The 24,072-nt window shown below is 44.5% G+C and overlaps 3 protein-coding genes across 9 annotated transcripts in view; 1 reads left to right on the forward strand and 2 right to left on the reverse strand.

Annotated features, from left to right (window-relative positions):
* The window catches only part of NUCB2 (nucleobindin 2), a 136,670-nt gene extending 129,382 nt beyond the window's left edge, over nucleotides 1-7,288 (reverse strand). For 4 of the 5 annotated variants that reach the window (XM_055282255.2, XM_063641957.1, XM_063641955.1 and 1 more), the window contains exon 1: nucleotides 7,102-7,288. The gene's annotated coding sequence lies outside the window, so the exon portion shown is untranslated. Of the gene's footprint in view, nucleotides 1-6,983 lie in introns of all 5 variants that reach the window. The other variant, XM_055282252.2, reaches the window with a different exon arrangement.
* A 172-nt stretch (nucleotides 7,289-7,460) lies between these two features.
* PIK3C2A (phosphatidylinositol-4-phosphate 3-kinase catalytic subunit type 2 alpha) overlaps nucleotides 7,461-24,072 on the forward strand; it is a 125,171-nt gene continuing 108,559 nt past the window's right edge. Inside the window, exon 1 of one of the 3 annotated variants that reach the window (XM_055282244.2) lies at nucleotides 7,461-7,520. The gene's annotated coding sequence lies outside the window, so the exon portion shown is untranslated. Of the gene's footprint in view, nucleotides 7,521-7,596; nucleotides 7,730-24,072 lie in introns of those variants that run through there. The other 2 variants (XM_055282242.2, XM_063641926.1) reach the window with 2 other exon arrangements.
* LOC129484369 (large ribosomal subunit protein eL29-like) lies at nucleotides 22,063-23,125 on the reverse strand. The gene is made up of 2 exons (XM_055282265.2): nucleotides 22,983-23,125; nucleotides 22,063-22,658 (listed from the first exon to the last, which is right to left on the reverse strand). The coding sequence occupies exons 1-2, from the start codon at nucleotides 23,054-23,056 to the stop codon at nucleotides 22,256-22,258; spliced, it is 477 nt and encodes a 158-aa protein (XP_055138240.1). The 5' UTR covers nucleotides 23,057-23,125; the 3' UTR covers nucleotides 22,063-22,255.

The following is a 24,072-nucleotide window of genomic DNA, read 5'->3' on the forward strand; positions in this document are numbered from 1 at the left end:
TGCATATATATTTAGGATAGTTAGCTCTTCTTGTTGAATTGATCCCTTTACCATTATGTAATGGCCTTCTTTGTCTCTTTTGATCTTTGTTGGTTTAAAGTCTATTTTATCAGAGACTAGGATTGCAACCCCTGCCTTTTTTTGTTTTCCAGTTGCTTGATAGATCTTACTCCATCCCTTTATTTTGAGTCTATGTGTGTCTCTGCAGGTGAGATGAGTTTCCTGAATACAGCACACTGATGGGTCCTGACTCCTTATCCAGTTTGCCAGTCTGTGTCTTTTGATTGGAGCATTTAGCCCATTTACATTTAACGTGAATATTGTTATGTGTGAATCTGATCCTGTCATTATGATGTTAGTTGGTTATTTTGCTCGTTAGTTGCTATAGTTTCTTCCTAGCCTCGATGGTCTTTACAATTTGGCATGTTTTTGCAGGGGCTGGTACCGGTTGTTCCTTTCCATGTTTAGTGCTTCCTTCAGGAGCTCTTTTAGGGCAGGCCTGGTGGTGACAAAATCACTCAGCGTTTGCTTGTCTGTAAAGTATTTTATTTCTCCTTCACTTATGAAGCTTAGTTTGGCGGGATAGAAAACTCTGGGTTGAAAATTCTTTTCTTTAAGAATGTTGAATATCGGCCCCCACTCTCTTCTGGCTTGTAGAGTTTCTGCTGAGAGATCAGCTGTTAGTCTGATGGGCTTCCCTTTGTGGGTAACCCGACCTTTCTCTCTGGCTGCCCTTAACATTTTTTCCTTCATTTCCACTTTGGTGAATCTGACAATTATGTGTCTTGGAGTTGCCCTTCTCGAGGAGTATCTTTGTGGCGTTCTCTGTATTTCCTGAATCTGAATGCTGGCCTGCCTTGCTAGATTGGGGAAGTTCTCCTGGATAATATCTTGCAGAGTGTTTTCCAACTTGGTTCCATTCTCCCCATCATTTTCAGGTACACCAATCAGACGTAGGTTTGGTCTTTTCACATAGTCCCAAATTTCTTGGAGGCTTTGTTCATTTCTTTTTATTCTTTTTTCTCTAAACTTCCCTTCTCTCTTCATTTCATTCATTTCATCTTCTATCAGCGATACCCTTTCTTCCAGTTGATCGCATCTGCTACTGAGGCTTCTGCATTCTTCGCGTAGTTCTCGAAACTTGGCTTTCAGCTCCATCATCTCCTTTAAGCCCTTCTCTCCATTGGTTATTCTAGTTATCCATTCTTCTAATTTTTTTTCAAAGTTTTTAACTTCTTTGCTATTGTTCTGAATTTCCTCTCGTAGCTCAGAGTAGTTTGATCGTCTGAAGCCTTCTTCTCTCAACTCATCAAAGTCATCCTCCATCCAGCTTTGTTCCGTTGCTGGTGAGGAACTGCGTTCCTTTGGAGGAGGAGAGGTGCTCTGTTTTTTAGAGTTTCCAGTTTTTTTGGTCTGTTTTTTCCCCATCTTTGTGGTTTTGTCTACTTTTTGTCTTCGATGATGATGATGTACAGATGGGTTTTTGGTGTGGATGTCCTTTCTGTTTGTTAATTTTTCTTCTACCAGACAAGACCCTCAGCTGCAGGTCTGTTGGAGTTTACTAGAGGTCCACTCCAGACCCTGTTTGGCTGGGTGTCAGCACCGGTGGCTGCAGAACAGCGGATTTTCGTGAGACCACAAATTCAGCTGTCTGATAGTTCCTCTGAAAGTTTTGTCTCAGAGGAGTACCCGGTTGAATGAGGTGTCAGTCTGTCCCACTGGGGGGGTGCCTCCCAGTTAGGCGGCTCAGGGGTGAGGGACCCACTTTAGGAGGCAGTCTGTCCGTTCTCAGATCTCCAGCTGCGTGCTGGGAGAACCACTACTCTCTTCAAAGCTGTCAGTCAGACAGGGACATTTAAGGCTGTGGAGGTTCTCGCTGAGTTTTTGGTTGTCTGTGCCCTGCCCCCAGAGGTGGAGCCTACAGAGGCAGGCGGGCCTCCTTGAGCTGTGGTGGGCTCCACCCAGTTCGAGCTTCCTGGCTGCTTTGTTTACCTAAGCAAGCCTGGGCAATGGCGGGCGCCCCTCCCCCAGCCTCGTTGCCGCCTTGCAGCGTGATCTCAGACTGCTGTGCTAGCAATCAGCAAGACTCTGTGGGCATAGGACCCTCCGAGCCAGGTGCGGGACACAATCTCCTAGTGTGCCGTTTTCCAGGCCCGTTCGAAAAGCGCAGTATTAGGACGGGACTGACCCGATATTCCAGGTGCCGTCTGTTTTCCCTTTCTTTGACTAGGAAAGGGAACTCCCTGACCCCTTGCGCTTACCGAGTGAGGCAATGCCTCGCCCTGCTTCGGCTCGCGCACAGTGCGCTTCACCGACTGTCCTGAACCCACTGTTAGGCACTCCCTAGTGAGATGAAACCGGTACCTCAAGCAGAAATGCAGAAATCACCCGTCTTCTGTGTCGCTGGGGCTGGGAGCTGGAGACCGGAGCTGTTCCTATTCGGCCATCTTGGCTCCACCCTCCAAATGTATCATCTTTCAACCAATGATACTTTACCTCCTCTTCAAATTTGCTCAGCTGAATCAATTATACTCCCCAACCCCCTCTCACCTGGTCATGGAATGGCCAACAGCGGACCCTGAACACATGAAGTTCTTCCACGTCTCTGTATCTTTGTACACATCCTTTGCTTTGCCTGGAAAGCCCTTCCTCCTGAAATGCTCCTGAAAAACTTCAATACAACTACTCATGTACTGCCTCCTCTGTGGAACCTACTGTGGTAGGCAGCCACTAAAATGAACCCCAACGATTCCCAACTCCTGCTATTCACACCTTTGTGTATTCATCACCTTTGTGTATTTCTCTTTTCTTGAACATGGACTGAATTTATTGACTCACTTCTAATAAATAGAGTATGGCAGAAGTGATAAGACCATTTCCGAGATTAGGTTACAAAAAGACTGCGGCTTCTTTCCATGGGTGCTTTCTCTCACATACTCTTAGTTCTCTTGCTCTCTTTCTTGGTCACTCACATTGCGGAATGTCAGTGGCCATGTTGTGAGGAAGCCCTGGGGAGAGGGCTGCCTATGTTGGGAGAGATCAAGGCCTTCTAACAACCACATGAGTGAACTTGGAAGTGGATCTCCCCCCATTCAAGCCCTCAGATGGGATTGGCAGCTGACAGCTTCACTGCAATCTTGTGGGAAATCTTAAATCAGAAACACCCACCTATGCCATGCCAACATGCCTGTCCCACAGAAACTGTGATCTAGTAAATATTTATTACTTTTACTTTAAGCTGCTAAATGTTGGGGTAATTTGATATGCAGCAATAGATAACTAATACATTTTCCATCTTCCCTCTATCTTTTCTCTGAGCTTCCAGGGTTATTTGGGTTTACCTCTAGTAGTGCTCATAGCACAATATACTATTTTTATTTCTAAGTTGCTCTCCCCTACTGGACTGTCTCCAAGGCCAGGAACCCTAGCTCAGTCAACTTCACATTTAATGTGTCTTTTTTTTTTTTTTTTTTTTTTTTTTTGGTAGATGGAGTTTTGCTCTTTTTGCCTAGGCTGGAGTGCAATGGCATGATACTGGCTCACTGCAACTTCCACCTCCTGGGTTCAAGTGATTCTCCTGCCTCAGTCTCCTGAGTTGCTGGGATTACAGGCATGCACCACCACGACTGGCTAATTTTGTATTTTTAGTAGAGATGGGGTTTCACCATGTTGGCCAGGCTGGTCTTGAACTCCTGACCTAAGGTGATCCACCCGCCTCAGCCTCCCAAAGTGTTAGGATTACAGGCGTGAGCCACATATTTATTGTGTCTTATCCAAGGTTCAAGCCACTATCATCACTTCCCTACACAGTTGCAATAAACCCTAGACCCTTCTAATGCTTTCTCCTCCTAGCTTTATGAAATCTTTCAAAAATGTAACTCTGATCACTTGAAGGCTTAAAATCTTTCTCTTCATTCTTAAGATAAAGACCTAAATTCTTAATACAGCCTCCCAGGCCTGGCATTATCTTCCCATCTCACTATAGTACCTAAGATGCTTCTAGCCAGGCACAGTGGCTCACACCTATAATCCTAGCACTTTGGGAGGCTAGGCAGGAGGATTGCTTGATGCCAGGAGTTTGTGACTAGCCTGGGCTACATGGTGACACCCTGTGTCTAGAAAAAAAATTTTTTTTGAATAAAGATACTTCCTTCTTCTCAGTATAACAACAACACTGGCCTCTCAGTTCCTCAGCTGAGCCATGCTCCTTTCTCAGTGTCTTTGCACACACTGTTCCCTCTGCCGGGTATGCTTTCCCCCATCCTCAATTTCTACTTATCCTTTGGATCTCAGTTCAATGTGACTTTCTCAGGGAAGGCCTTCCTGCCTTCTATTCTAAATCAAAGAACACTACAGTTTTCCTTCAAACTGCTTATCATAATCAGGATTAAATAATTGGGCACGGTGGCTCATGCCTGTAATCCCAGCACTTGCGGAAGTTGAGATGGGAGGATCGCTTGAGGCCAAGAGTTCCAGACCAGCCTGGTCAATATGGTGAAACTCTGTCTCTACTAAAAGTGCAAAAAATTAGCCAGGTGTGGTGGTGTGCACCTGTAATCCCAGCTACTCTGGAGGTTTGAACCCAGGAGATGGAGGTTGTAGTGAGCAGAGATTGCGCCACTGCATTCTAGCCTAGGCAACAGAGTGAGATTGTCTCAAAAAAACAAAAATAAATAGATAGATAGATAGTTTGGTATAGTACCCAGCAGAGTCCTTCTACTCAGGTGGGGATATAACATTGAGAAAGGAAATAAAAACCTAACTATTATACTTCTTAACAGCATTTTGTAGATGTTAAAATCTCGGCCCGCTGGGGGAACTGTGAGGTTAAAAGAGCATGGGTTGTGCAGTCAGACCCAGTTTTGGATCCCAGCTCTACTCTTTAGTAGCTGTGTGACATTGGGCAAGTTACTCTCCTCTCTGTTCCTCAAATTTCTCAGCTATAAAATTAGGATATAATAATTATATCTTTCAGGAAGGTTGTTGGAAGAAGTCAATGAGATAATACTCATAAAACACTAAGAACAGGGCTGGGCCTTAGCAAATGCTAACCACTGTAAGCCACTATATTTTATCTGTGGTTAAAAAAAAAAGATTGCCCATTTCTCATGTGGTACTGGAAGATGCTGGGGAATATTTGTGGTACTGGGAAGTTCTCTGTGGGAAGTTAGGATTGAAACACTTAAAAATGTAAGGCCTCTGCCTGTAATCCCAGCACTTTGGGAGGCCTAGGCAGGCAGATCACCTGAGGTCGGGTGTTCGAGACCAGCCTGACCAACATGGAGAAACTCTGTCTCTACTAAAAATACAAAAATTGGCTGGTGGCACATGCCTGTAATCCCAGCTACTTAGGAGGCTGAGGCAGAAGAATCCCTTGAACCAGGGAGGCAGAGGTTGTGGTGAGCTGAGAGCACACTATTGCACTCCAGCCTGGACAACAAGTGTGAGACTCCGTCTCAAAAAAAAGTGAAGCCAGTGGAAGAAAAGGAAACAGGAGAAATGGTTGCCAGCTATGTTCTAGTTGGTTCCAAATGACAGCAGCACCAGTTTGTACTGTCTCCCAGAAGTCTGTGTTCCCACTGTTTACACATGCATCTTCACAAGCCATTGCTGACAGATGAGATATGCTGAGAGAGGGCTACCTGTTCAGGTTCTTGACACCTGGCAACTTGTGAAAGCTAATTTTTTTGGAATCTGGAAAACCATCAAACTCCTTTTCTTTCTCGTCACCTTATTGGGAACCTTTTGGTTGATCACAGCCTACCATGTATCAGCCATTCAAAAGCTATAATAAAATAATGAAGTCAGAACTGCAACAAGGAAGTGACTCAAGGACCAGGGCCCTCTGCTGCTGGGACTCAGGGGAAATACTTTTCATTTAAAAAAAAAAAAATTAGAAAAAAAATCCAGTCTGTCTCGCTGGATCAAAAAAAAAAGAGGAAGAGAGAGAGGGAGAGAGGGAGAGAGGAATAAAGAAAGAGAAAGAAAAGAAAAGACAAATAATTACTCTTTCCTGAAGACTCAGTGTTCTCCCAAGGCCTCTTGCTTCTTTCCTGAAGGCACACTCAGATCTGGAGCAGAAGCTAGGAAGCTACCCTGAGATAAATCACTTTCCCCCCCTTTTTAATCTTGTGAAAGAGCTGCTGCCAATTTTAGAAATTCCTCCTTTGATCAGAAGATAAAGCAGAACAATGCTGCGGAACTAAGTTGATTTCTAAGGGACATTCTTCTAGAGTGTGTAGCCTGCCTGGAAGTGTGTGTGCATAGAGGAGGGGCGGGGTTGGGGGAAAGACAGGAGTTGGAAGGGCGGTGTACAAGAGTCGGTAGCTACAGCCATAAGAAATAATCACACATTTGCTTCTAGAATTCCCTATAGAATAGAAACTCCATCCAATTTTGCCATCCCTGGGGAGGTGCAGGCATGTTTATTGCAGCGCTATGAGGGATTCATCCACTCTACATTCCCCATTGCCCTAGCCCCCTTTCGCCAACCTCGGTCCCTGCCAAATCAGGCCAATTTCTTCCTTTTCCGTTATTTGCTGAAGGTTCAACTTCTCTTAGAGCCTTCTAATTATACATATAGCCTATCTAATTATACATATAGGCTGATAATTTTTAGTTTAGGCTGAGAAATGCAGCCTAAATCAGTCTGCCACATTAGATTGTGAACGTCTGGATGGTGTAGACCCCTTTCTTCTACTGCTTAAAGGACAATCTGTTGTAAGACGCTATGGAATCGTTCCTCTCCCCTTAACATCTTTGTGCCCCAGAAGCCCCATCTGTAAATGGGGATAATTTTCCTATCTCTTCCCATGGTTACGTAATTTTTAAATCTAACACGTGAGGACCAAACGCTTTACAAGCATAATCTCATTAAATTCTCAATAAGAATGTATTATTATGGAGGTTGCATGTGAAAATACTTTGTAATGTAGAAAGAGCCGTCTGGCTGTGAGTTATTATCATGGGGATATCTTCCTTACCTGGCTGTTGTGAGGATGAAACGAGACGCCGACCTGAAAGCGTTTTACGTGCTATCAAGCATTTTACAGAAACCACGTGATAGGCTACTAATTACCCACCGTATACCACCTGACCCACCGTGAGGCCCCGGTAAATGCTGGTTGGAGTGGACGAGTTTAAGTCTTGCCTGTTCCTTTCAGTCTTCCAATCACAAAGTAATCTCGGCGCCGCCAGGGGCCAAGACACAAATCTGGGAACATCAGCCTAGATGAAGGAGGGTGCGGAGTCCCGGGAGAGGGGATGAGAACAATAGGGTACTTCAGTGCCCGGGCCCGGTTTAGCTGGGCTTCGGACGCGGGGCCCGAGGGGCGGCCAGCTGGGGTGTCCGGAGAGCTCCACTCCCCAGGTCTCGGGTGTGCACGGAGAGGCGTCCAGGGCCTGCTCAGCATTCCTCGGGAGAGAGCCAGACCCTGGTCCCCTGGGCCCGTGCGCCCCAGCGCCCCAGCTCCCTTGCTCACGCCACCCGGGCAGCGTCCAAGCCCCACCCGGCAGCTCAGGTAGGCCGTCCGCGCCAGCCAATTCTCAACAAGCCCGGGCGGGGAAGGCGGTGCTTCCCTGTCCGGAAGTGACGTGATGCGCTTGGCTGGCTGTGGAGTCGGCCGAAGCTTTCGGCGGCGGCTGAGCCAGCTGAGGGGAAAAATGGCTCGGACTGTGGCGGCTTCGGCGGCTCAGGTTGTGGTAGAGGCGGAGGCTCAGGCAGCTTGAGGTGAGGAGCGGTCGGTGCGGCTGGGGACGATATTCGGGATCCTGCTTTGCGAGGGTGGAGAGGGACCCCGGGGTTCCCGGGCTGGGTCTCTTGTCGCGGCCCCCAGTGCCTTGGGTGCCCGCGTCTGACCCTCCATCCCGTGCTCTTGAAGCTGCCCAGCCCGACTCCCCTCCCTCCGGGCCTTGTTTCCACCCAGGCCGTGCGCAAGTGCTCCGCTGGAGGTGCGAGGAGCCCGCGTCCCCACCAGGCCCCTCTTGTCGGGAGCGGAGGTGCGCCAGGGAGTTAGTTTTGTCCCACAGAAGGAGGGCAGGCCCGCCGGCCCCCCTTCCCCGCCTTGTCCCGCGGGACCGGGCTGGAGCCGCAGTGGCCGGTCCTATTCTCTTGGCAGATTGTTAGTTCTGGCGAGTGTGTGTGTTGCACTTCTCAGTGACGGCCCCTTCTTTCACCTCCTGTCCCATCTCTGGCTCTGGGGGCCAAGGATACTTTTTCTTCTCCCCGGGCCCCCCACTCCCACCGCGTTGCCTTGCGCCGCGAATCCACTTGCTTTAGGAAGACTATTCTTTCAGTGTGTATTTAGCGCATCATCCTTCTGAGAGAGCGGTCAGATTAAAAAATACTAGCTTAACTCTTCCTGAGTGACGGAGGAATAATAAATAATTGAAGAAAAAGGCACATACTGATTTTCCTCACTGAATTTTTGGCTTTAAAAACGGGATTCTCTAGCTGTGGAATTATTTTTTGGGAGAGGAGGGAAATGAGGAAGGAGAAGCTAAGGAAAAAAGTCCGGAGATAACGTGGAAGAGAGAGCCTGTTGTAGTTCTTTTCCTATACTGGCCTGATAGAAATTGAGGTTATAATTATATTCTTATTTTGAACAGTGGGGGTTTGAATTAAGTGAAACGAAGGAGGCCTTCCTCTTTGAACAAGATTAGTTATTAAAGAAATGTCCTGAAATCTTTCCTGGTGGGTTTCAGGCAGAAAAGCTCTGTTGGGAAAATTTTAAAATATATTGTAGCATCAAAGGCCACAGAATATAAGAGATGCAAGAAGAAGAAAGCTGTTTGTAGGGGAATGGTGAAGACATAGTAGAAAGAGGGAAGGCTGCACAGAAGTCCAGGAACTAATTCCAGGAGAGGCTTTGTACCTTTGCCTCCTTGGCTTGTGGTTCAAGTTTCCACAAGAGACTCCTTTAGCAGCTCTGCCGTAGTTGGGGTTGGTGCTCTTTTTTTTTTTTTTTTTTTAATTGACGTGGGGTCTCACTGTGTTGCCCAGGTTGGTCTACCATGCCCAGCAGAATGGTGCTTTTTTTTTTTTTTTTTTTTTTAATTTGATCTAACCTTATCTGGACAGGATGGTGCTCTTATTCACAGTAGCAAGTTAGACAAAAGGACCCTAGTTGAGGTATACAAATTTTATTTTTATATAAGATATTTGTATCAAGTCTTTAGTATTAAGACAGTGGTTACATACTGAAAAACAATGTAACTGAGAATAGAGAGATTTTATTTGTTAACTCAAATTTAGTTCAAAAATGATTTTACGTAGGTACAAAGCACATACGGAGTTTCTTCCACAAATTTCATACATTTTGGCTAAATTAATACATTCTAAAGCAGGTTTTTTCTTATTAAAATGTCTTGCTTTTTGTGTTTTATATGCGTGTTTCTTGCAGTTTTCTTTGCAAATGACATGTTTTAATGTTTTCATCACAGGTTTTACAATTTTTTCTGTTTTGGTTTGTTTTGTTTTTCGAGACGGAGTCTCGCTGTGTCGCCTAGGCTGGAGTGCAGTGGCACAATAGCTCACTGCAACCTCCACCTCCAGGGTTCAAGCGATTCTCCTGCCTCAGCCTCCTGAGTAGCTGGAATTACAGGCACATGCCACCACACACGGCTCATTTTTGTGTTTTTTCAATAGAGACTGGTTTTCACTATGTTGACCAGGCTGGTCTCGAACTCCTGACCTCAAGTGATCTGCCTGTCTTGGCCTCCCAAAGTGCTGGGATTAAAGACGTGAGCCACTGCACCTGGCAGTTTTTTCTGTTTTATAGAATACAAAAGTTGGTATGTTTGCATTGAGGTTAGAAACAAACTTTTTGTAATGAGTAGCTGTATACTAAGTTTGTTTCTTCTGCACTTAATAGTTCTAAAATTTTCAATTAATTGAAGATTGCTTGCATTAATTCCCACGTCCAGGACTCTTTCTTTAGCACAGAATTTTGCATTTAAGTAAGCACATTCAATAAGTGAACTTATACCTAAAGAGTGTTGAATTTCCTAAGAACTCAGAGTTCTTATAGAGCATCAGAGCAGCAGTAGTGCAAAGCATTTTTTGTAACTTGTCTTTCTTTGATAACATGAATTATTCCTTTTCTTTCTTTTTTTTTTTTTTTTTTTTTTTTTTGAGATAGAGTCTCGCTCTGTTGACCAGGCTGGAGTGCAGTGGCGCGATCTTGGCTCACTGCAACCTCCACCTGCCGAGTTCAAGTAGCTCTCCTGCCTCAGCCTCCCGAGGAGCTGGGACTACAGGTGTGTGCCACTATGCCCAGCTAATTTTTGTATTTTTAGTAGAGACGGGGTTTCACCGTGTTAGTTGGCCAGGATGGTCTTGAGCTCTTGATCTTGTGATCTGCCCGCCTCGGCCTTCTAAAGTGCTGGGATTACAGGCTTGAGCCACCTCGCCCGGCCCTTTTTTCTTTTTTGAGACGGTCTCACTCCGTCACCCAGGCTGGAGTGCAGTGGTGTGATCTCAGCTCACTGAAACTTCTGCCTTCTGGGTTCAAGCAATCCTCCTGCCTCAGCCTCCCAAGTAGCTGGGATTACAGGTGCACACCACCACGCCCAGCTAAGTTTTGTATTTTGATAGAGACGGGGTTTCACCATGTTGGCCAAGCTGGTCTTGAACTCCTGACCTCAAGTGATCTGCCCGCCTCGCCCTCCCAAAGTACTGGGATTACAGGTGTGAGCCACTATGCCTGGCCTATGTATTGTATTAATTTAGCATATTCCAAAAATAATTTAAGACAGGCAAATGATAAAGGTGGATGTTTTTGGTGGTGCATCACATTGTTGATGATTTCGTTTTAGTAGTTGTACCTGCATAGGGCTAAAAATGAACCCTCTCAAAGCTCTGAGAGTGCCAGAGGGCCTGAAAGAGTGCCTGGCACTTCAAAGGTTCCCAGGGATAAGAAAAATGAATGAAACAGTGCTTGCTCTCAGGAAGTTCTCATCCATTTGGAAGACAAACATACATTTTATAACAGTATAATTATAAGGGCAGGCTAAATAGGATATGGTCACCTGGGCTGGGAGATGGAAAAGGAATGAGTAGGTTTGAGGAGGAAGAGGATGCTCAAGTTGAGTCTTAAATGATTAATTCCTTCTATTCATAAGGGCAGGATGGATAAACGTGATCAGGTTCTAGGCCCTGCTCTGCTTCTATCAAGCAGTGAGATATTGAGCAAACTGCTTAATACTTCTGGCATCCATTTTCCTTATTCAGGATTCAACTACATATATAAAGCAGTGCTGTACATTAGAAATATGTGAGCCAAAAATGGGAGTCACATAGGTAGGAGATTTTACATTAATTTTTTCCCCTAAATCTTTTAAATCTGATGTAGGTTTTACACTTGGTACATCTCAATTTGGAACAGCCACATTTCAGGCACTTAATAGCTCCATGTAACTAGTAACTACCATATTGGACAGTATAGATCTAGAGACTGGGTGCGTTAGTGCATGCCCATCGTCCAGTGCTTTGGATGATCGAGGCAGGAGGATCTCTTTTTTTCTTTTTTCTTTGAGATAGAGTCTCGCTGTGTCGCCAAGGCTGGAGTGCAGTGGCATGATCTTGGCTCACTGCAAGCTCGGCCTCCGAGGTTCATGCCATCCTCCTGCCTCAGCCCGAGTAGCTGGGACTACAGGCACCCGCCACCACACCCAGCTAATTTTTTGTATTTTTTTTAGTAGAGACGGGGTTTCACGGTGTTAACCAGGATGGTCTCAATCTCCTGACCTTGTGATCTGTCCGCCTCGGCCTCCCAAAGTGCTGGGATTACAGGCGTTAGCCACCATGCCCGGCCAACAGGAGGATCTCTTGAGCCTAGGAGTTTGAGGCTGCAGTGAGCTATGATCACCACTGCACTCCAGCCTGGGTGACAGAGTGAGACACTGTCTCAAAGAACAACAACAACCACAAAAAAGATCTAGAGGCTATTCTGTCTTGGTTCCCTGCTTGAAAAAGAAAAGGGACTCCCATGAGAAAATTATCACTGGTAATTTATAATTTGTAATCATTTTGATGGTACTTGTATATGATGTTCTTTTGATGAGAATTATGGTCATACTTGCAAATATTGCTGTAAGCATCTTTCACGTTGTTCATAGGATTATGGTTGGGAAGAGAAGAAATGTCTTTGTTTTCTCTGCCTCTGTAGTGGAGTCATATTTTTGTTATCTTTATTTTGTTCATTTACGTACACTTTGTATCCTTTTTTTTTTTCTGCAGTATGTTATTTCTTTTTTTCTTCTTCTTTTTTTTTTTTTTAATAGAGATGGTGTCTCACTATGTTGACCAGGCTGGTCTTGAACTCCTGGCCTCAAGCAATCCTCCCATCTTGGCCTCCCAAAGTGCTGGGATTACAGGCATGAGCCACTGCACTTGGCCTGCAGTCTGTTTTTCTAACGTAATGGATTTAAAACACAATGAGAGAGTGCATATGGACATTTTAGAAAGTTAAAAGGAGATTTATACAATTTTAAACTACTTCTTGGATTTCTTAAAATTTTAAACTTAGCTATTTGGGTACAAAAACAAATGGGATTTATAAATCCTCTTTTAATAGATTTGAAGACAGTTATTGTTGGCTTAGCAGCAAGTATTTATCTTTTAACCTTGAGACTGCATTAAGATAGTGTATAATGAACATGCTTACTGTTAAACATAAGGCTTTCTGTTAGTATTACAGTGTAACAGTTACATTATTGATATGACTGATGTGCAATGTTGGTGCACTTAATTTGCTGTGCATTGAGTTTGGTTAAAAAACACTAGTGGCTAATTTTAGACAAGATAACTATGACTGATAATAATACATCTTTACACTTGTATTGACTGATGGTTATAGCTTAGCTAACACTGTTTTCCCTCCAAGACCTTATTACCTGTGAAGTAAATACAGCAAGTATTCTCATTTTGCTGAGGCCCAAAGATGTTGTGACTTACTTAGCATAATAAATTAGAAGCATTGCTTGAGTTCAGGTCTTACAATGCTAGGCCCAGTGTTGTGTTTTTTTTGTTTTTTTTTTGTTTTTTTTTTGAGGGAGGGTCTCTCTGTGTCGCTCAGGCTGGAGTGCAGTGGCTCCATCTCAGCCCACTGAAACCTCCGCCTCCCACACTTGGGTGATTCTCCCACCTTAGCCACCCAAGTAGCTGGGACTACAAGCACGTGCCACCATGCCTGGCTAATTTTTGTGTTTTTTGTAGAGAAGGGGTTTTGCCACATTGTCCAGGCTGGTCTTGAACCCCTGGGCCCACCTTGGCCTCCTAAAGTGCTAAGATTACAGGCATAAGCCACCACGTCCACCCCAGTATTCTTTTCTTTTCTTCTTTCTTTTTTTTTCCTGGAGATGAAGTCTCACTCTTGTCGCCCAGGCTGGAGTACAATGGCACAATCTCAGCTCACTGCAACCTCCGCCTCCTGGGTTCAAGCGATTCTCTTGCCTCAGCCTCCTGAGTAGCTGGGATTACAGGTGCATGCCACCATGCCCGGATAATTTTTGTATTTTTAGTAGACATGGGGTTTCACCATGTTGGCCAGGCTGGTCATGAACTCCTGACCTCAGGCGATCTGCCCACCTCTGCCTCCCAAAGTGCTGGGATTACAGGTGTGGGCCACCGCCCCCGGCCCCAGTATTCTTTTCATTGCATCTCTTCATATGGCATTTGAGTGTTTAGATACATAGTACAAACCAGATTTCTGGAGTGTATAATAAAGAATGGTTACTTCCTGCCTTTGGGAAGTTTATATTCCAACTAGGAGAGACCAACTAACTACAATCCATGGAGCAAAAAGTACTTCAGTTATTTAAAAAAAATTGTTACGGGAAAGAAAAGATGTAAGGGATAATATAGTCAAATGGAAAATAGATAAGAGTTAATTAGACAAGATTTTTGAGTAAAGAGTTTAGATTGTAAATCCTTACTATAGGAAGAAGAAGATGATGAGGTGTTAAGGATAGTGTTATTTCAATGCACAGAGAACAACTTAAGGGAAAACTTAGCTAAGGGAACAGAATACATAGGTTTAGGGAAGGGTTTTCTTTTTTTTCTTTCTATTTTTTTTTTTTTGAGACGGAGTCACGTTCTGTCACCAGGCTGGAGTGCAGTGACCAATCTTGGCTCACTGCAACTTCTGCCTCCCAGGCTCAAGTGATTCTCCTGCCTCAGCCTCCCAAGTAGCTGGGATTACAGGCACACGTCACCACGCTCGGCTAATTTTTGTATTTTTAGTAGAGATGGGGTTTCACAGTGTTGGCTAGGATGGTCTCAATCTCTTGACTTCATGATCCACCTGCCTCAGCCTCCCGAAGTGCTGGGATTACAGGCGTGAGCCACCGCGCCCGGCCTAGGGAAGGGTTTTCAAGGCTTATTTTTTATTTTTATTTTTTAGATAGAATATCGCTCTGTAACCCAGGCTGGAGTGCGGTGGCACGATCTTGGCTCACTGCAACCTCCGCCTCGCAGGTTCAAGCGATTTTCTTGTCTCAGCTTCCTGAGTAGCTGGGATTACAGGCGTCTGCCACCACATCTGGCTAATTTTTGGGTTTTTAGTAGAGACGGGATTTCACCATGTTGGCCAGGCTGGTCTTAAACTACTGACCTGAAGTGATCCGCCCACATCTGCCTCCCAAAGTGCTGGGATGACAGGCATGAGCCACCGTGCCCGGCTTGAATAGCCTAGTTTCATCTGACTAGATCTCATAAGGACGTTTATCAGGCTAGAATTCTGTGTGTATTGAAATGTATGACATGATACTACAATTGTTAAAGATTCTTTTTGAAGAGTCATAGTTATTAAGGTATAATTTACACTTAGTAAAATTCATCTGTTTTAGATGTAAAGTTCTGTATAGTTCTGCTAAAACAGATGAATTACAAAAAACAGTGACAGTTGTGTAACTGCCACCACCACAATTAAGATACAAGATATAGAATATTTCCATCACTCCAAAAATTCCATAATTATGCCCTTTTGAAGTAAATCCCTTCTGCCCACCCCTCACTCCCTGGCAACAGCTCATTTGTTTTTTATCCCTGTTGTTTGGCCTTTCCCAAAATGCCATATAAATTGGCATCACACAGTGTATATAGCCTTTTGAGTCTGGCTTCTTTCATTTAGCATAACACTTTTGAGATTCAAAAATATGTCTCTTTTTTATTAATAAACTTTTTTAGAAAGTTTATAGAAAAATCCTGAAGTTACCAATTTACAGAAAATTTGTAACTGTAGTACAGAGAAATCCCTTAAACCCTGCACCTAGTTTCCCCTGTGTTTAAATTTATGTAAACTACTAATTTTTGCTAATTGTCAAACCTGCAAGGTTCTAGAATTAAGTTTGTTGAAAATGGGAAACAATGTCAAGATTTCGATCAAGACGATGACTTTCTAATGCCTTTTTTTTTTTTTTTTTTTTTTTTGAAATGCAGTCTCACTCTGTCACCCAGGCTGGAGTGCAGTGGTGCAATCTCAGCTCACTGCAACTTCCTCCCCCTGGGTTCAAGCGATTCTTGTGCCTCCTCCTCCTCCCGAGTAGCTGGGATTACAGGCATGCACCACTATGCCCAGCTAATTTTTGTATTTTTTGTATTTTTTAACCATCCCAAACAAACTCTGTAGCTGTTAAGCAGTGACTATTCATTCTCTTCTCGACTCAGCCCTTGGTAACCACTAATCTACTTTTTTTTTTTTTTTTTTGAGATGGAGGCTGGAATGTAGTGGCAGGATCTCAGCTCACTGCAACCTCTGCCTCCCAGGTTCAAGCAATTCTGCCTCAGCCTCCCGAGTAGCTGGGACTACAGGCATATGCCACCACGTCCAGCTAATTTTTGTATTTTTAATAGAGACAGGGTTTCACCATGTTGGCGAGGATGGTCTTGATCCACCCGCCTTGGCCTCCCAAAGTGTTCGGATTACAGGCGTGAGCCCCTGTGCCCAGCCTCTACTTTTTGTCTCTGTGAATTTACCTATTCTAGATCTTTTGTGTAATTGGAATCGTGTAGTATTTAGCCTTTTGTGTCTGACTTATTTCACTTAGTGTAATGTTTTCAAGGTTCATACGTGTTGTGGAATGTATCATTTTTATGACTGAATCATATTTAATGTACTACATTTTGTATATTAATTCATTGATGGATACTGCATTTGTTTTCACCTTTTGGCTATTATAAACAATGCTGCTATGAGTATTAGTGTACTCCTATTTTCAGTTCTTTTGGATATATATCTAGGAGTGGAATTGCTGGGTTGTTGTAATTCCATATTTAATTTTTTGAAGAAACACTAAAGTGTTTTCCAAAGTGGCTGTACCATTTTACATTCCCTTAGCAGCAAAGTATCAAGGTTCCGCTTTTTCTACATCCTTGCCACCACTTGTTATTTTCCTTTTTTCTTTTTTTCCAGTTATAGCCATTCTAGTAGGTTGACTAGTGATATTGAGTATCTTTTCATGTGCTTATTGATAATAAGTTGGCTTTTTTTTTTTTTTTTGAGATGGTGTCTCACTGTGTTGCCCAGGCTGGAGTGCAATGGCATGATCTCGGCTCACTGCAACCTCTGCCTCCCAGGTTCAAGTGATTCTCCTGTCTCATCCTCCCAAGTAGCTGGGATTACAGGCACCTGCCAGCATGCCTGGCTAATTTTTGTATTTTTGGTGGAGACAGTGTTTCACCATGTTGGCCAGGCTGGTCTCGAATTGCTGACCTCAAGTGGTCCACCCACCTCGGCCTACTAAAGTGCTGGGATTATAGGCATAAGCCACTGCGCCTGGCATAAGGTGGTTTTTTTTTTTTGTTTTTTTTTAATGAGGTCTTGCTGTGTTGTCCAGGCTGGGGTACAATGGCTATTTGCAGAGACAATCGTAGTGCAGTATAGCCTTGACGTGATAGGCTCAAGGGATCCTTCTGCCTCAGCCTCCAGAGTAGGTGGGAGTACAGGTGCATGCCACTGTGCACAGTTAATGGTAGTAACATATATTGATGCTTGTTTCAACAATGGTCAAGGCAGGGTGATGTTAACATTTTTTAAAAGGAAAAATAATTGGATGGAAACTTTTAAAATCTCTATTATATGCTAAGCATTTTATTATATAATTTTATTTAACTCTGAAAACACTATATTATCTGTGTTTTACAGAGGAGAAAACTAAAGACAAAGGGAGATCAAGTAACTTGCTTTAAAAATCACACAGTTGGCCAGGCAGTGTGGCTTATGCCTGTAATCCCAGCACTTTGGGAGGCCGAGGTGGGTGGATTACCTGAGGTCAGGAGTTCGAGACCAACCTGGCCAACATGGTGAAACCCTGCCTCTACTAAAAATACAAAAATCAGCTGGGTGTGGTGGCGGGCACCTGTAATCCTGGCTACTCGGGAGGCTGAGGCAGGAGAATCGGCTTGAACCTGGGAGATGGAGGTTGCAATGAGTGGAGATCATGCCACTGTACTCCAGCCTGGGTGACAGAGCAAGACAACATCTCAAAAAAAAAAAAAAAAAAAAAAAAAAAAATCACACAGTTTATAAGAGGGAAGTCTGTATTTGCTTGCTGCTACATGGTTCTTTCTCCTGCTATCACTGTTATATAAAACTACGAATTTAATCCACATGTTGATGTCATGTGAAAGTAAGACTTTTTTAGTCATAGAAATTGATGGAGTTTGGGGGAAAATTCCAGAAGTATTCATGTCAGTTTTTCATTATTTTTTATTATTCACTATTGAGGGTTTCTCAGTTGCAACTCAGTTTTATCTTTTTTCTACCTTAAGCCATGTTAAATGCAGGTGTATACCATAACATTTAACACAGAAGCTTTACTGTTATCTGTCATGTTGGAATTGGGGTGATGTCAAAGTTTATTTAATGATTCATGTCAAATGAATGAACAATGAAGTAGATCAAAGTTCAGTAATTATCTCCACAAAGCAGTACTACTGTTGGGATTCTGAGTTAGATTGAAAACTTCTTGGTCAGCAAAATGTCTTTCAATAGGGATCTCTTGCTGTGACTATATCCCCTTTCCTTGTCCCCCTCCCACATACATACAGTGATACACATATGCAGACATAGAAAATTGTCTTGGTTGGATTCCCTGGTTGTGAATCACTTATGTGTAGAATGTTGCTCCTAAGGGCTGAAGAAGGAATAATGACTACTAGTGGATATTAAGCTACAGTGCAACCATTGCCTTTTGTCAAAATAGAATTAAGGCCTTTATTAATGTGCTTATAGTACTTGTACAGTGGATAATCATTTTAACAGAGTAATATGGAGGCTGAAGAATGGAGTGGGGGCCAGGTGCAGTGGCTCATGCCTGTAGTCCCAGCGCTTTGGGAAGCTGAGGTCAGTGGATCTCTTGCACCCAGAAGTTCAAGACCAGCGTGGGCAACATGGTGAAACCCCATCTCTACAAAAAATACAAAAATTAGCCAGACATGGTGGCATGCACCTATAGTCCCAGCTACTTGGGAGACTGAGGTGGGAGGATCACTTGAGCTGGAAGGTGGAGGTTGCAGTGAGCTGAGATCATGCTACTGCACTCCAGCCGGGGCAACAGAGCAAGACTCTGTCTCAAAAAAAAGAAGAAGAAGAAGAAGGAGAAGGAGAAGGAGAAGGAGAAGGAGAAGGAGAAGAAGAAGAGAGTAGGAGCCAGGTTAGGCTCACCTATCTTTTTTTTTTGAGACAGAGTCTCGCTCTGTTGCCCAGGCTGGAGTGTAGTGGCATGATCTTGGCTCACTGCAGCCTCCGCCTCCCGAGTTCAAGCTATTCTCCTGCCTCAGCCTCCTGAGTAGCTGGGGTTATAGGCGAGCACCACCATGCCTGGCTAATTTTTTATTTTTAGTAGAGTCGGAGTTTCACCATGTTGATCAGGCTGGTCTCGAACTCCTGACCTTGTGATCCTCCCACCTCAGCCTCCCAAAGTGCTGGGATTATAGGTGTGAGGCCCCGTGCCTGGCCAGGCTCACCTATTTTTAAATGTGTGATGAAGCTTGGGAAGACTCTCCTCTTCACTTTTCCCATGGCTCACTCTTTTTTATGTCCAGGTTGTGGCTCCAATTTTTTTTTTTTTCCCCTCACTACCCTATTAAAAATAGTATCCTCGCCGGGCACGGTGGCTCACGCCTGTAATCCCAGCACTTTGGGAGGCCGAGGCGGGCGAATCACGAGGTCAGGAGATCGAGACCATCCTGGCTAACACGGTGAAACCCCATCTCTACTAAAAATACAGAAAAATTAGGCCTGGTGGCCGGCACCTGTAGTCCCAGCTACTCAGGAGTCTGAGGCAGGAGAATGGCGTGAACCTGGGAGGCGGAGCTTGCAGTGAGCCGAGATTGGGCCACTGCACTCCAGGCTGGGTGACAGAGCAAGACTCCGTCTCAAAAAAAAAAAAAAAAAAAATTAGTATCCTCCCCAACTAAATCATTCTCTCTCACATTACTGTTTTTTTCTTCTATTTCATTTACTGTCTATATGTATCATTTTGTTTGCTTGTTTGAATCAAACCATTACTTAACATTTCTATTGCTGTTATCCTAGTCCAAGTCATTATTCTAGACTTTTTCAGCTAGCTGTTAATTGGTCTCCCAGTTTCCATTTTTGTTTGTTATGCCTATTTTCCACAGAACAGTAGGGATCTTGAGCAATGTAAATCAGATCACATGACTGTATCTGCCTGAAATTCACCCTGGGCTTCCTATTATCCCTAAAATTCAGTATAGTATCCCCTTTCTTGGAGGTATATCAAATTTAATAATTAAAAAAGTTTTTATTGATAGATGGAGATTTTAAGATTTTTTTGGAGAGATTTCTGATTTTTGATAGTTGAGCTTAGTGATTTAACTTGTTTCTGATTTTTTTTTTGTTTCTTTCCTTAATCCGCAATGTGATAGTATGTTTCTTTTCTTTTCTTTTTTTTTTTTTTTTTTCTTTGGAGATGGAGTCTCGCTCTGTTGCCCAGGCTGGAGTGCAGTGGCACTATCTCGGCTCACTGCAAGCTCCGCCTCCCTGGTTCACGCCATTCTCCTGCCTCAGCCTCCCAAGTAGCTGGGACTACAGGCGCCTGCCACTATGGCCGGCTAATTTTTTTTTTTTTTCTTTTGAGACGGAGTCTCGCTCTGTCGCCCAGGGGGAAGTGCAGTGGCGCAATCTCAGCTCACTGCAAGCTCTGCCTCCCGGGTTCACGCCATTCTCCCAAGTAGCTGGGACTACAGGTGCCCGCCATCACGTCCAGCTAATTTTTTTGTATTTTTAGTAGAGACGGGGTTTCACTGTGTTAGCCAGGATGGTCTCAATCTCCTGACCTCGTGATCCGCCTGCCTTGGCCTCCCAAAGTGCTGGGATTACAGGTGTGAGCCACCGCGCCCGGCCAATTTTTTGTATTTTTATTTGAGATGGGGTTTCACCGTGTTAGCCAGGATGGTCTCAAACCCCTGACCTCGTGATCCACCTGCCTCGGCCTCCCAAAGTGCTGGGATTACAGGCATGAGCCACCGTGCCAGGCTCCTTTTTTTTTTTTTTTTTTTCTCGAGACGGAGTCTGGCTCTGTCGCCCAGGCTGGAGTGCAGTGGCATAATCTCGGCTCACTGCAAGCTCCACCTCCCAGGTTCACGCCATTCTCCTGCCTCAGCCTCTCCGAGTAGCTGGGACTACAGGCGCCTGCCACCACGCCCGGCTATTTTTTTTTTGTATTTTTAGTAGAGACAGGGTTTCACCGTGGTCTCGATCTCCTGACCTCATGATCCACCCGCCTTGGCCTCCCAAAGTGCTGGGATTACAAGCGTGAGCCACCGCGCCCGGCCCTTTTTTTTTTTTTTTTTTGAGATAGCATCTCACTCTGTTGCCCAGGCTGGAGAGCAGTGGCATGATATTGGCTCACTGCAACCTCTGCCTCCTGGGTTCAAGCAATCCTCCTGCCGCAGTCTCCTAAGTAGCTGGGACGACGACGACAACAACGACTACTACATTGTGCACTCGACCATGCCTGGTCAATTTTTGTATTTTTTGGTAGAGATGGAGTTTCACCATGTTGGCCAGACTGGTTTTGAACTCTTGACCTCAAGTGATCTGCCTGCCCTGGCCTCCCAAAGTGCTGGGTTTGCAGGCGTGAGCCACCGCTCCCAGCCATGTTTCTAATTTTTTTTTTTTTTCTTTGAGACAGTTTTGCTCTTTCACCAGGTTGGAATGCAGTGGTGTCATCTTGGCTCACTGCAACCTCTGCCTCCCGGATTACAGTGAATCTCCTGCCTTAGCCTCCTGAGTAGCTGGGATTACAGGCGCCCACCACCACGCCCGGCTAATTTTTGTATTTTTAGTAGAGACAGGGTTTCACCAAGTTGGCCGGGATGGTCTTGATCTCTTAACCTCGTGATCTGCCTGCCTCGGCCTCGAAAAGTGCTGGGATTATGGGCGTGAGCCACCACACCCGGCCCCCTATGTTTCTAATTTTTATAAAAAAATACATCACAAGAATTCCACAGAGTAAAATTAAGTTAGATTCGAATGAGGAATTTTCATTGTGTCATACCCTCAACTTGGAAATGTAGCAGCACATTTAACGCAACAAAATTTGGAGAAAAGAATTAAACTTTACAAGTTAAAGTTAATATTATAGAAATCTTAAGAGTTAGAATTAATCTTTCTTTTTTTTTTTTCTTTGAGACGGAGTTTCGCTCTTGTTGCCCAGGTTGGAGTGCAATGTCGCAGTCTCGGCTCACTGCAACCTCTGCCTCCCAGGTTCAAGCGATTCTCCTGCCTCAGACTCCCGAGTAGCTGGGATAACAGGCATGCGCCACCACGTCCGGCTAATTTTGTATTTTTAGTAGAGGTGGAGTTTCACCATGTTGGTGAGGCTGGTCTTGAACCCCTGACCTCAGGTAATCCACCTGCCTCAGCCTCTCAAAGTGCTGGGATTACAGGCGTGAGCCACCGCGCCAGGCTAGAATGAATCTTACCATCCAATGTCTAAAAACTTTATATACTTGAGCAATTGAAGCTCAGAGAGGTAAAGTGCTTTATTCAAGTTGAAATAGCTAATTAATAATAATAGGGTTGGGGCAGAAACTCAGTTTTTCTTTTCTTCTAATTCAAAGTCCTCATTTGTTAGTTTGTGATGCCTGTATTTAGCAATTTTTTTTCTTTCCTGCCTCAGGTATATTTGTACAAATAGCACAGGAGGTGAGGACCCCAGCCCCATGCAGATGGCAGCCTGGGCAGGTTGCACCAGTCCTTGTGTCCTCACGTTGGCAGACAGATGCCTACTCTGAAGCCTTTGTAGGGGCCTGAGCACCTTTGCGAACCTGAGCTGGAACTGAAGCTGGAGTTGCAGCCTGGGCCTTGGTTTGATCCTTGGCCTTGTCCTTTGGCTGGCACAGCCCAAGCCCCTTGGCAGTGCGGGCACAAGCACGCTTCCCAAGCTTGGGGTGGGCAATGTAGGCAAGTCGATGGAGCTTACTGCTGACACCCTTTGGGATCTTGGGCTTAACCTCCTTTACAAGGGCCTTTGTAGCCTCACCACGTGGACTGATGGCCTTGGCATCGTCGGCCTGCATCTTCTTTAGGCCCTTCTTGTTTTGCTTCTTGGCAATGCACCTGTTCCTCAGGAACTTGGGGTCCACCCCCTTAAGAGAGTCGTATCTTTGTGATTGGGGTTTTTCTTTTCTTTTCTTTTCTTTTCTTTTCTTTTCTTTTCTTTTCTTTTTGAGACAGAGTCTTGCTCTATTGCCAGGCTGGAGTGCAGTGGTGCAGTCTTGGCTCACTGCAGCCTCCGCCTCCTGGTTTCAAGCAATTCTCCTGCCGCAGCTTCCCGAGTAGCTGGGACTACAGTCGTGCACCATCATGCCCCGCTAATTTTTATATTTTTAGTAGAGATGGGGTTTCACCATGTTGGCCAGGTTGGTCTCAATCTCTTGACCTCATGAACCACCTGCCTCGGCCTCCCAAAGTGTTGGGATTACAGGTGTAAGCCACCACACCCAGCTTGACTGGGGTTTCTTAATACCATTTCTGTGCCATTTTCGGGAATGGTTGTGTGTGGTGTGGTTCTTGGACTTGGCCATGTCTGCACCTTAAGCCATGGCTCCGAAAGCACCTGGAACTGGAAGCTATATTCAGCAATTTTTAAGTTGAATTTCTGTTAATACCTTTAGATTTAAGAATATTTTTCAACTATAAAACTTAGTGGAATAACAAAGCCGATTTCTAAGGAAATATTCTTCAGGGAATTTCAGTTTCTAACCACAGCGGAAAAATCTCTTATTTCAGGATTAGTTTTTATTTGAAGAATGTCTTAGTTCATTTTCTGCTGCTATAACAGAATACCACAGATTGATACTTTATAAAGAAAATAAATTTATTTGGCTTATAGTTCTGGAGGCTGGGAAGTCCAAGGGCATGGTAGTACTAACATCTGCTTGGCATCTGGTGAGGGCGTTCTTGCTGTGTCATAACATAGTGCAGGTGAGCACATACGACAGAGAGGAAATCTGGCTGAACTCATCCTTTAATCAGGAACCCATTCCTACAGTTATGGTATTAATCCCACAATTATGACATTGTGTGAGTGCACTCCCACAATCATAGTCATGAGGACTATGCCCTCCTGGCCTAATCATCTCTTAAAGGTCCCACCTCTTAATACTATCACAATGGCAATTAAATTTCAACATGAGTTTTGGAGGGGACATTAAAATCGTAGTTGTTTTCATAGTTACCACATAATAATTGGCTGAATGTTTAAAGTCAAATAATGTATTTGCTATAAAAGGTTGACTGGTGGTGAGGTTTCCATAACATTTGTTTTGTGGCCAGGCACGGTGGCTCACGTCTGTAATCCCAGCACTCTGGGAGGCTGAGGCAAGCAGATCACTTGAGATCAGGAGTTTGAGACTATCCTGGCCAACATGGTGAAACCCCATCTCTACCAAAAATAAAACATTTAGCTGGTTGTGGTAGCACACACCTGTAATCCCAGCTACTCAGGAAGCTGAGGCATGAGAATCACTTGATCCTGGGAGTTGGAGGTTGTAGTGAGCTGAGATTGCGCCACTGTACTCCAGCCTGGGTGACAGAGCAA

The sequence above is a fragment of the Symphalangus syndactylus genome, chromosome 6 (genome assembly GCF_028878055.3).
Source record: "Symphalangus syndactylus isolate Jambi chromosome 6, NHGRI_mSymSyn1-v2.1_pri, whole genome shotgun sequence".
Lineage (NCBI taxonomy): Eukaryota > Metazoa > Chordata > Mammalia > Primates > Hylobatidae > Symphalangus > Symphalangus syndactylus.